The sequence below is a fragment of the Rhinoraja longicauda genome, chromosome 35 (genome assembly GCF_053455715.1).
Source record: "Rhinoraja longicauda isolate Sanriku21f chromosome 35, sRhiLon1.1, whole genome shotgun sequence".
In the NCBI taxonomy this organism is placed as follows: domain Eukaryota; kingdom Metazoa; phylum Chordata; class Chondrichthyes; order Rajiformes; family Arhynchobatidae; genus Rhinoraja; species Rhinoraja longicauda.
The window spans coordinates 18,945,214-18,958,032 of record NC_135987.1 but is presented as its reverse complement, the minus strand read 5'-3'; the positions used below and the strand labels follow the sequence as shown (position 1 = coordinate 18,958,032).

At 37.6% G+C, this 12,819-nt stretch overlaps 1 protein-coding gene across 1 annotated transcript in view; it reads left to right on the top strand.

Moving 5' to 3' along the window:
• ogdhl (oxoglutarate dehydrogenase L) overlaps positions 1-12,819 on the top strand; it is a 56,097-nt gene that overhangs the window by 28,065 nt on the left and 15,213 nt on the right. Inside the window, exons 10-16 of the mRNA XM_078428652.1 lie at positions 1,688-1,816; positions 1,932-2,111; positions 2,666-2,818; positions 3,408-3,510; positions 3,941-4,069; positions 8,098-8,248; positions 11,197-11,324. Coding sequence (XP_078284778.1) covers positions 1,688-1,816; positions 1,932-2,111; positions 2,666-2,818; positions 3,408-3,510; positions 3,941-4,069; positions 8,098-8,248; positions 11,197-11,324 — 973 coding nt within the window. The remainder of the gene's footprint in view (positions 1-1,687; positions 1,817-1,931; positions 2,112-2,665; positions 2,819-3,407; positions 3,511-3,940; positions 4,070-8,097; positions 8,249-11,196; positions 11,325-12,819) is intronic.

Below are 12,819 nucleotides of genomic sequence, written 5' to 3'. Positions count from 1 at the left end.
TTGCATTTCCTATTTAGTAATTAGCATTTGTTTTGGGACTTTGATTTGACAAATACAGTCTCTTTGACTAGTATTCCCAATCTGTTTTAACCTTGGAAGTGCCTGTACTTAACCATTGGTTAGGGTGAAAGTTTGGGAAAATATTTTGCAAAGGTAGAGAGAAGAAATGTTTTGAAACTTGTTTATGTTCACGTGGGCATTTGACATTAAATTATTTAAAAATGGTTTGGAAATTACTTGGATGGCAAATGCCATCTGCAAGTAAATTCCTTTGTAAGTAAGTGACCTTCATCAAAGGTCTCTTGAAAACGTGATTGATGTTTCACTATTTTTGATCTGATGAAGTTGGTAATATCACATTGGATTTTTTAAAAAACTTATTTCTCAAACAGCTTGTCAGGTTTTTCAAATGATCATTAATTTCAAGAAATTCTCTTCTTTCTGTCAAAATATTTATCTGCAGAGCTAGTTCAGAGGTATAGGACAAGTGATATATATATTCTGGACTTTCGAGGAAGCTCTTTGCAACAACCAAAGGCCATATTAATCTTTCTTATCACGATTCCAAGACTGCAATGAAAATACCATAATTCAGGAAGAATATACTACTGCAGCCAAAAAATTCCAATTTATTACATTGTCAAATAATAGCCCAAATGACAGCAATGCCTGATTTGTTCTGTACTGTTTAATGTTTACAAATTTAGTTGCCAAATTTGATGCTACTTCTAGAGATATCTGTGGGGGGGATTCTGATGTGTGATCTATCATTATTGATTTAAAAAAATGCCAAGTCAGAAAGTGTGTTTGATTAGCAAGAGCTTTACTTACCAGATTCAAAGGTACAATTAATATATCAAGTAAAAACCAAGTGAACCTATAAAACTCGAATTGGATGGGGAAAAATATAGACTCATGGCAGGGATAAAAAGGAACCCAGAGATCTTCTGTAAAGTGGCTGCCGAGTGGAGGAGCACACACAATAAAGATGTCGTTATCGATCTGGTAATTAATGATTTATTGCATTACTGAAATTGGGAGAATAGTAGAGAACAGGACAAGATAGGGTTGTAGTGAATATTGGTTGGGACAAAATGGAGAGTCATGTTGAGCGGATGTTTTGACTGGAGGAGATGGATTATGATGTTTGGTGTTATTTTAGTATATTTTAATGATCTGGGTATGAGTGTGCTGATCTTGGGTTTTTTTTACATTTGTAAATACCCAAGTAATCAAAGGGCAAGTGGTGGCTTTGAGTTTTTGCTGAACATTGAAGTAAATCATTTAAGAAAAAAAAAATCCATTATCCCTTGCTAGAGAGCAGATCTTCAGGACTCGGGGAGGGAAAGGAACTTCACGTTATGAGCAGTTGCAAGTAAAAATGGGAATAGTTAACTATAGTCACTCACAAGGGGGTTTCCAACCCTACCTCCCCTCAAAATGAATACTAGCTTTGCCTGCGTGGTGCTTGTTTATTGAAGATGATGGAAAGCTCCTATTTCAGGTTTCCTGCGACATTGTCCTTGACCCTTGCCGCAGAGGTTTTTATTTTAATAAAGGTATAAGGCAGCTTAAGTAATTCATACCTTTCTTTGAAGGGTTTAAAGGCTGAAGACTGCATTGATTTGTCATGAAATACAGTGGGTTATCGTGACTAATTCAAAGTCATTTGTATTTAACTTTAAAGGTGATGTCCATCCTTGTCCATGGTGATGCTGCTTTTGCTGGCCAGGGCATTGTGTACGAGACATTTCATCTTAGTGATCTCCCATCTTACACCACACACGGTACGATCCATGTAGTTGTAAATAATCAGGTAAGAAAAGGCACATTTTACTTAATATGCGGTAAAATATGGAAGAGTATTTTCAGACCAATTAAATGCATTCATTTCCATTGCCAGTACTGAAAGTTATATGTTACTTTTGTAGATTGGGTTCACCACAGATCCTCGTATGGCTCGCTCATCTCCTTACCCTACTGATGTTGCACGTGTTGTGAATGCACCAATTTTTCATGTTAATGGTGATGACCCAGAAGCAGTGATCTATGTATGTAAAGTAGCTGCAGAGTGGAGGAGCACATACAATAAGGATGTCGTTATCGATCTGGTAATTAATGCCTCATTGAAACTGGGAGAATGGTAGAAAACAAGACAAGATACCTGTGAGCTTGTAATGGATATTGGCTGTAACCTGAACTCTGAGATGCAAATGTTAAGAAAGAGACGGGAAGAGTCAGGAGAGTACAATGTGAAAGTAAGATTGGGTGGAATTTGTTATTGAAGGTGATGATGCTTCTGAATTCTGTGTGAGCAGTAAGCAGCACCAGGTTAATCTATGCAACACAAAACCAACCTTCTGAATACAGAAGGAAAAGATTGAGAAAGCCACCTTGCCGCTGGCTGTGATACATCTTGCCTCTCTAAGTGTATGGAAAAAAAAAAGAATCGAATATATTGCGACAACTTTTTGAAATTCAATAAAACATGTCTTTTAGGTGTCCAAAGCTTTTTGTACCACCTTATAATTAATGCAGGGCATGTTAGCGAGGTGATTGTGAACTTTTTGAAACAAATTTATCAGCAACTCACTTGTATTTTTAATTACTCTTTTGCTTACAGCTATAATATATTTGGTTATATCCTTTTTATTGTCACTGATAGGTTTGCTATCGTAGAAGGGGACACAATGAAGTGGATGAACCCATGTTTACACAGCCTCTCATGTACAAACAGATTCAACAACAAGTGCCTGTTCTGAAGAAGTATGCAGATAAATTGATATCAGAAGGAGTTCTAACATTACAGGAGTTTGAGGTCAGCATATTTTATGTCTCTAATTTTTGGTGATGTCTCAGGCTGGGTACATGTGTGAGCTCTTTCGTGCTTTGAAGTATGTTAATCTAATTCCATTCTTGTGACTTGATGTTCAACTCATGCTTGTGCTATTGTTAAAATATCATTGAAAAATGTCAAATTAGCCAGAAAGTTTTGACGTGAATTATCGTCTCCATCCTGGAAATGGCATTTTTCCACGTGTGTTCTTGTAATGAACACCTGGCCTCCTTTCAGGTGGCATCTCTTCTTTGAACAGTTAGGGCCTACAGATGAAACTGTGTAAAAAAGAAAACGCACGAAAACGCATGCTTTCCTAATTTTCAGTACCATTAGGTAATCAGAAACGTTTTGAGATGATAAACTTGCCAGCAGTGACGCGATTGTGATTATGAACGTGAAGAATGAACATTGCAATAGTTATTTAATAGTTATAAAGAAATTATGAATTCGGGTTATGGTTGAATGCATTTCTTTCCAGATTAACAAAATGTAATCTATCAAACCATGTAATTTACAAATGGTCTAGGTCGCTGAATAGTGATCTTCTGTATTTGAATGTGTTTTGCAGGAGGAAGTAGCAAACTATGATAGGATTTGTGAGGAAGCTTACACCAGAGCAAAAGATGAGAAAATTCTTCAAATCAAAGAGTGGCTGGATTCCCCTTGGCCAGGTGAGCAATATTTGGAAAGGTTTAAGGGTGAGGGTAGTAGGAGCATATAATTGAGACCCGTTCTCAAGGAGATTAAACCACTATATGAGGCAGAAGTGCTGAAATGGGCAAATAGGCACAATAGAAGTGCAGCTCACATTTTTGTGAATCAGCAATTTAAATAAGCAAATTGACTTTCTTGTAGTTTAGATTGTAAAATCAGCTCCTTTTGATTACAACCTCTAATTATCTCCAGCAAAGATAATTTATCTGTGTCTCAAGATAAGGATTGATCCTGCCTTGCTGTAACATTTCTGGACTAATATTATGCTAAATGGTGCGGCGCATTGTGTTGTAACAATTGTTTTAATTGATCTTTTCTTCAAATCAATTCTATAATTTTCCATATGTACTGCTGGTTAATGATCAACAAAATATATTTTTGTCTCAGGTTTCTTCTCTCAGGATGGAGAACCGAAAAATATGACTTGTCCTCCAACAGGCATTTCTGAGGATGTCCTGGATCAAATTGGGAATATAGCTAGTTCAGTGCCAGTTGAAAATTTTATCATTCATCGAGGTATCTATCTTTATTGGTAAACTACATTTGTGAGACTATGTGTATATGAAAATGTTTTTATATAAAGATGTATAACAATGCTCCAGGACTCGAGGACCTGAGCTAAATGGAGAGATTCAGCAGGCTAGGTATTTATTTCTTAGAGCGCAGGCGTCTGAGGATTATCTTATAACGATGTGTACAAGCATGAGGGGAATAGATACGATGAATGCACACTTTTCTCAGGGTAGGAGAATCAAGCACCAGAGGTCGTAGGTTTAAGGCGAGGTGAGATTTAATAGGAGCTTAAGGGGAATCCATTACGCACGGAAGGTGATGGATCAAGTTGCCAGAGGAAGTAGGTGAGGCAGATAACATAACAACATTTAAAAGATATTTGGATGGGTACATGGATAGAAAATGTTGAGGATCAGTGTTTCATGTTGGGACATTTCATCTAAACTGAAAGCGTAAAGAAGGAGTAGCCAGTAAAAGGTGTGCTGGAAAAGAGGTGGGGCAAAAACTGGCAAGTAAAAGATGGATACTGGATGAAGAGTTGATTGAAGAGTTGAAGAGGAGTTGATTGACACATGGCATCCAGGTTGGGGAGGGAAGGGCAGAGATAGTAGTAGAGGTTGGGTTAAATGGAGAACTAAAGGCTGCAGAATCTGCGATAGGAAATAGAGGTAAAGAATGGCACTGTACGAGGAAGGGTGGTGGCAATTGGGACCAACGGAGGGAAGGGAGGGGTGAGCAGTACTGGGGTGGGGGATTAGCTTGCAGGGATGGGAGGCAAAGAAATGCGCTGATAGGGGCTGTGGGGTAAAGTGCGAAGAGCAGGCTACGTGAGGGGACCAGGGTATTTAGAAGGAGAGAGAAATGGACAGAGGCAATGCAGGTTACAAGAAATTGGAGAATTCAATGTTTGTGCAGTTGAGTTGTAGACTACCCACTCCAGTTATCACCTACCCAGACTCACCCTGACTATGGAAGAGGCTGAGAACAGACAGACCGTGTGGGATTAGGAAGGGGAATTCAAATGGATGACAACAGGGAGACCTAGAAGACCACATGTCGCCTCGTCTGTGTTTGGTCTCAACATGATACAGGAGGCTACATTGAGAGCACCAAATACAATAGATGAGGTTTGAGGAGATGAAGATGAATCTTTGTCTCATCTAGAAGAACCATTTAGGTCCATGGATGGAAGCAAAGGAAGAAATGTAGGGACAGAGCAAACCAGGGAGTCACAGAGAAAGTAGTCCCTACAGAAAGTGGTGGGGAGGGGCAATAGTCAGTCTGCCAGACCACAACAACAGCGGCTTTGACCATGCTGTGTTTGCTGCAGTGAAAAATCTAAGACCTGAAATGGAGACCGACAGAGAAGTTATTGCAGCAATGATATATAAATTATATAGTGCCTCTGAAATATCCTCCTAAGCTCAGAATTTTTCTCGTGCACCAATAAACTTGATCTTTTAAAATACTCTTGTGGATTGGAAACCCTCCACACACACTTAAATTAAAAAATTTAAATCCATAATACGTATGAGATTTCATATTTCAATCCCGGTGTTGATCTTAAGTGCATGTTCCAAGTTTTTTCTCGTGCACGGTAAAATATTGAAAAGCTTAATTTAAAATTGTGCATTTTCTTTTCTGTCCGTGAGGATTTGTGTCCGTGAGCTGCTCAGTTGGCTTGGTGGCCCTACAGCTCCTGGACTGATGCCTGACAACAACCAATGCTGGAAAGAAATAGAATCCTCTGCCACAGACATCACAAGGAATCTGTGTGCAGCTTCCTTTTGAAGCTAACGGGGAGTACTGCTGTTTTTGCCCTTGACTCCAAAAGTGGGCTAATTAGATTACATAGCAGTCAAAACGAAACCAAACCAGTTAAAAATCTAGAGTTTCGCAGTTTTTGTATGTCTCTGCTGGGGTTAGAGATACAATATTGATTTAACATTGCAAGTTTTTGAGTTTTGTTTGGAAAGATTGGCCATCTGCAGCGCATCCGAGATAGTAACTTTGATGTAATGTCAATAAGAACAGTTTAAGGAAGGGAACGTTTAATCAGGTTCAATAAAATTAATGTTCCCATTTCACTGTGCATACATTTTTCCAGGTGGCAATGTAAACAGCAGCCCATCTTTGGTGGTAATTGACTGTGCAATTCTGCTAATCACAGATTTATTTACAGAAAACCATTGAGGCTTGATAGCATAAGAAAATCTCTGGGGTGATATTGCACAAAAATCTTGTTTTCATTTCTGCTTATTCCGAGTCTATGGTATGGAGCTAAAACTTACTGGCTTTATTAATGCATGAAATAGAGTAATGTTAGAAAATTGGTAGATTATGGGTATTGCACCGTCAATCTCTACATTACTCAGATTATGCACCCAGCAATAAGGTTAAATAAATATTTTGAACACATATCCAAGGGAGCCACACAGTTCTTCAGAAGCAGTAAAGAGCAAAGCTATTATCCTCTGAATTAATCATCTGGCATATTTTGCATTGACAATTAACAGTGATGTTTACCCACCAACGGCTGTTTATTGTGTTATATAGCTTCATGTGCAGAACAAAATGTTCTTAAAATGAGCTTTAGTAATGGTGATTGAGGAAACTCTTCCCTGTGACATTTCACCAGCTTTTAGTGTACATTTAAGTAAATTCTACTTAAGTCTGACCGACTGATTTCACTGTTATGTATCATTTAGGAATCCTTTATAATTTGCAGAAACATTAAGTAATCTTAGAATTCTCAATGGCTGTGCCCTGGAGTTTGATGAGCCTACCAAATGTCATTTAAATGTGGCTCATTTATGCTCAAGGTTGCATATTCGGATGTTTGTTGGCAGTTGATTCCATATTTGGTTATCTGGAATATGGATAACCTCAGCAAATTAAAAAATTGTTCTTTTTTTAATTCAGTGAATTTAGTTCTGAATTTGAATTCAGGCATTTTGGGGATTGAACCTTGTATAAGCTTCAATTTTTGAAGAGAAATCTTTTAAAAGATAGATCAGCCATGATTGAATAGCGGAGTAGACTTGATGGGCCTAATTCTGCTCCTTAAATTATGAACTTATGAATAAAGGGAGAAATGTGCAAGTTGTTGAATGTCATCTATGTGGTTTACATTGTTAACGTATCTGGTATATGTTGATGATTCAAATTTTAACTGGAACTCCATACAAGTTCAAAAATAATTGTGCAAAATTTTATGAATCTTTGTTTACAATTTTTAAAAAAATTACAAGAATTATTTTGCTGTGTAGCTACAACTGTCATTGCACCTCAAATGTTTTGCAAGGGTTGCTCTGTTGATCATGTGTCCATGAAAGTTATAATTTCAGTTGTTAAATCTGTTAATTAGATGCTCAGGGTTCCTTAAGGAGTTTGACATACATGAGCATGACGTTCCTTCTCTTCTTGAATATGAACCACGTACTAACAATATGTGTGTTCTATTTTAACTGTACCTCACCCATTTGAGTTTAGCATATATTTCACTTACTGTACAATGGCATCATGCTCCACAGAGGAGAAGTCATGTACTCGTGTTTCCGGGTTTTTATCTGGTCTTGGGCCATCCAGTTAATTGCATACAGCATTATTCCGTAGTTAATTGCGACTGGCTGCCGATGTGTACCAAGAAACTACAAGCAGCAAAAGAATCAGTGAATAGTGTATGTACAGTTGGTAGTGTTGAGATCCGTTAAATCTTCTGCACAACACAATATATTTTCTGCCTTGCACTGATTCAGCATTGAATTAAAGTTCTATTTTGTGTCATTTAATTTTTGGATATGATTTCAAATCTGAGACTCATCTTGAAACAAGTAACAAGCTCCTACAAATAAAGGTGAATCACGCACTAGTTAAAAATAAAACAATAATTTTATCTTGTGAAATTGATTAATCAATAGCTCTGCAAACTTGTAGGATTAAAAAGTTGGGAAAAAAATCAGACATCTGTTTTAATTTCCTGAACATTTTGCTAATTATCTGAAGAGTTATGTATATATTTTCTTTCCCAGGTTTGACTCGCATTTTGAGGGGACGAGCAGAGATGATAAAGGATCACGTGGTCGATTGGGCCCTGGCAGAGTATATGGCATTTGGTTCTTTACTGAAAGAAGGAATACATGTAAGGCTTAGTGGACAAGATGTTGAACGAGGTACCTTCAGGTAAACATATTGCGTTATCCAAGCATGTCCACTGCCCTTTTTATATTAAATCTCACAGAAAGCAGTCAATATAATTTGTCTGGTTTTACTCTCTTAAGGTCATGTCACAATCTATTCCTCATGTTCTATAATTCAGTAATGTAGAATATCATGATACACAGATGGAGGCAGTTATGCCTCCACTGACTTGACGAATACTGGAAACTATCATTTATTGATTGTAATTTTTAAATGGTCCTGATGTAATTTTTATTGGATCATACAAAATGAAAGGTAATACATTCAGAAGTCATGCTGCAATGGTAACAATTATTATTTTAATTAACATGTTAAATTCTTAATTCATGTTGCTTTGAAATATGCAATTTTCACAAAACTGTTATTAAACACATCTGAGGTTTTTATTTCTAGGATCAGTTGTTACCTATTTCATAAGAAATCTTAGTATATTAGTGTCAACATTTACCATACAGTAAATTAATCTATCGGGCTTTTTATGCTTAAATTGTGGTGACATGATATTTACTTTTTCAATTAAATTTGATCGATGTTTGATGAGCTGTAAGCATAGATGTGAAAATTCCATTTACACTTGCTAGAGAGTGTAAAGGAATTTCAGATACTTGATGATTATAAAATAGAATTCCATTTGTATCCAGAACAAAAATATACACATTTAAGTTATTTATTACAGAACAATCAACAAATTTACTTGCTAAATTCTTTCAATCTGTTTGTTGCATCCACAAAATACATTTTTGATTAGGCATGGTCATTCACTTTTCCTGGATTAAAATTGAAGGCAAATAAAAACAAAATGCTGAAAAATCTCAACAGTTATCATTATTGTGGAAAGATAAACAGGTACCACCTCAGATTTGGAATCCTGCCTCAGCGCTGAGAAAAGGAAAACATGTTGTTCTGGGTAGCAAATAAAGTAGGAGAGAGCAAAGGGTGGAATAAAGGCAGTTTTCCTGATAAGGTTAAGTAATGAAGCAATTAAGCTCCTTTGTTTGTGTCATGTGTTGATAAAATTGTAAAATGTGCAATTTTGGGCCCTTTACACAGAGGCTAGACTACAAATAAATGAAAAAATGAACAAAAAGGGATGACAGGCAAAAAAACGGTCAGTCCTGACACAAACAGAAAGAAAGAACAAATTACCTCCAGCTGGCGAATTTTATATAGTGGGTCCTGCAGCCTGGGGTGTTGTTCCTCAAGCTTGCACTAGGCCATGTTATAACAGGAAGACACAGATGAGAGGTCAGAGTGGAAACGGGATGGTGAATTAAAGTAACAGGCAACTGGAAACTCCTGGATATTAAAAGCATGTGTTCCGTAAAGTAATTCCAGTGCTGCAGTTTTTGATTTTTATAAGAGAGAACAGAACGTCTTTTTATAGACAATAGACAATAGGTGCAGGAGGAGGCCATTCGGCCCTTCGAGCCAGCACCGCCATTCAATGTGATCATGGCTGATCATTCTCAATCAGTACCCCATTCCTGCCTTCTCCCCACACCCCCTGACTCCGCTATCCTTAAGAGCTCTATCCAGCTCTCTCTTGAATACATTCAGAGAATTGGCCTCCACTGCCTTCTGAGGTAGAGAATTCCACAGATTCACAACTCTCTGACTGAAAAAGTTTTTCCTCATCTCAGTTCTAATTGGCCTACCCCTTATTCTTAAACTGTGGCCCCTTGTTCTGGACTCCCCCCAACATTGGGAACATGTTTCCTGCCTCTAACGTGTCCAACCCCTTAATAATCTTATACGCTTCGATAAGATCTCCTCTCATCCTTCTAAATTCCAGTGTATACAAGCCTAGTCGCTCCAGTCTTTCAACATATGAAAGTCCCGCCATTCCGGGAATTAACCTAGTAAACCTACGCTGCACGCCCTCAATAGCAAGAATATCCTTCCTCAAATTTTGAGACCGAAACTGCACACAGTACTCCAGGTGCGGTCTCACTAGGGCCCTGTACAACTGCAGAATGACCTCTTTGCTCCTATACTCAACTCCTCTTGTTATGTAGGCCAACATTCCATTGGCTTTCTTCACTGCCTGCTGTACCTGCATGCTTCCTTTCAGTGACTGATGCACTAGGACACCCAGATCTCGTTGTACGTCCCCTGTTCCTAACTTGACACCATTCAGATAATACTGCCTTCCTATTCTTACCACCAAAGTGGATAACCTCACACTTATCCACATTAAACTGCATCTGCCATGCATCCGCCCACTCACACAACCTGTCCAAGTCACCCTGCAACCTCATAGCATCTTCCTCACAGTTCACACTACCACCCAGCTTTGTATCATCTGCAAATTTGCTAATGGTACTTTTAATCCCTTCATCCAAGTCATTAATGTATATTATAAATAGCTGCGGTCCCAGCACCGAGCCTTGTGGTACCCCACTAGTTACTGCCTGCCATTCTGAAAGGGACCCATTTATCCCCACTCTTTGCCTTCTGTCTGTCAACCAATTTTCTATCCATGTCAGTACCCTACCTCCAATACCATGTGCTCTAATTTTGCCCACTAATCTCCTATGTGGAACCTTGTCAAAGGCTTTCTGAAAGTCAAGGTACACCACATCCACCAGCTCTCCCCTGTCAATTTTCCTGGTTACATCCTCAAAGAATTACAGAAGATTAGTCAAGCATGATTTCCCCTTCGTAAATCCATGCTGACTCGGAACAATCCTGTTACTACTATCCAAATGCTCCGCAATTTTGTCTTTTTGAATTGATTAAATTAATACTTTTCATTTGTTAGTTGTCTTTTAGTAAAAAGTTGATGTATAAAGATTACAAGGAAAAATCTATCTGTCTGAATTACATCCAACATAGAATTAATGTATTTTGATTGTATACCATTTATTGCTCATGACAGTATTTCTTTGCATTTGTCTGGATTTTAAAGTCGAACATTATTGCTTTCACAGTCATCGCCATCATGTATTACATGATCAAGAAGTAGATAAGAAGACTTGTGTGCCAATGAACCACTTGTGGCCAAATCAAGCACCTTATACAGTGTGTAACAGTTCACTTTCAGAATTTGGTGTCTTGGGTATGTTAAATACTTTTTTTTTGCTATTACAAGTGTTAGATTCAAAATGAAGTAAAGACAATCTGTATAAAATTCATGCATATTCAGAGATTTAAGGGTGGGATTGCATATATTCATGAGAAAAAATATAAAACCATTTGTTATTTTGTAAAGATGGTAAATCATATTTATTGGTATTGCTGATATTTGACTCAAGTTTTTTCAAACTTTTCATATGTCAACATCAGTGGAGGGAATAGCAGTAAACTACCTGATCTTTTCTTTAGAACTTTATTTTATTAATGCAGTTTCATTTTATTCAATTTGCTTTATGTTTATATCAAGATCACCTATATTGAGATTAGTGATATAGTTTGGAAACATGCCCTTTGGCCCACCAAGCCCATGCCGTCCAACGATCCCATAACAGCAGTTCTAGCCTGCGCACCAGGGACAATTTACAGAAGCCAATTAATCTACAAACCTGCATGTCTTGGAATATGAGAGGAAACCGGTGGACCTGGGAAAAACACTCGCCGTCACAGGGTGAACGTACAAACTCCGTACAGGCAGCACCTGTAGTCAGGATTGTACCCAAGTCTCTGGTGCTGTAAGGCAGCAACTCTACTGCTGTGCCATTATGCTTCCCAATTTGTGGATATTGCCAATTAATGCTGAATTGGGTAGTCGTAAGGAACTGTAGACGCTGGTTTGGTTTACAAAAAAAAAGACGAAGTGCTGGAGTAACTCATTGGATTAGGAATATTTTGGCGATTGAGTCATGCTTTCCAGCTCGAGACTGCTTAAACATTGATATGAGTTGACAGCAGTTGATATCCGTGTCTTTTTCATGAGATTTAAAAAAAAAATCCTAATTAATCCTATTGTTTCTTTAATAGAGAAAATGCTGGAAACCTAAGTCACTCAGTATCCAAATATTTAAGTTTTTATCATTAATTTCTATTTACGCTATTTTAGAATATTACTTCCATAAAAAATAATGAACTTACCGACGTACTTTACTGTAAGAGTAATTATGTTTGGTGAATTATATATTTCAATGAATTGAGAGTGAAGCTGGCCAATGTGCAGATTGATGCAAATGTTTTCTATTGGAATGAATTTCAACAAACAATTCTTTTTGGACGTTTTCCATATGTTTTACTGTTTTGTTGATGTTTAATTCCATGAACACAGTAAACTAACTCGGTGAACCTGAATCAGACTGGAGTTATGGGATTTCCCTCATTTCTCTTGTGTATTAAATAAGCAAGCACGAGACAAAAATCATTGCAAACAAACCTAGAAATGGTTGGGCTTCCAGATGTTCCTCTATAATACTGTCATCTGTTCAGAACTTGGAAGCTTTCTATCGTGTCAGTGCTGAACGCAAAATGAGCACCTGGGTTTATGAAGTTCTCCAGTGGGAGTATTTTCTGCAATGGTTGACGTGTTTGAAGTTTACGTATGATCTCACCTGTAACAGAATTGCAAATCTAGTTGACATGCAAGGATT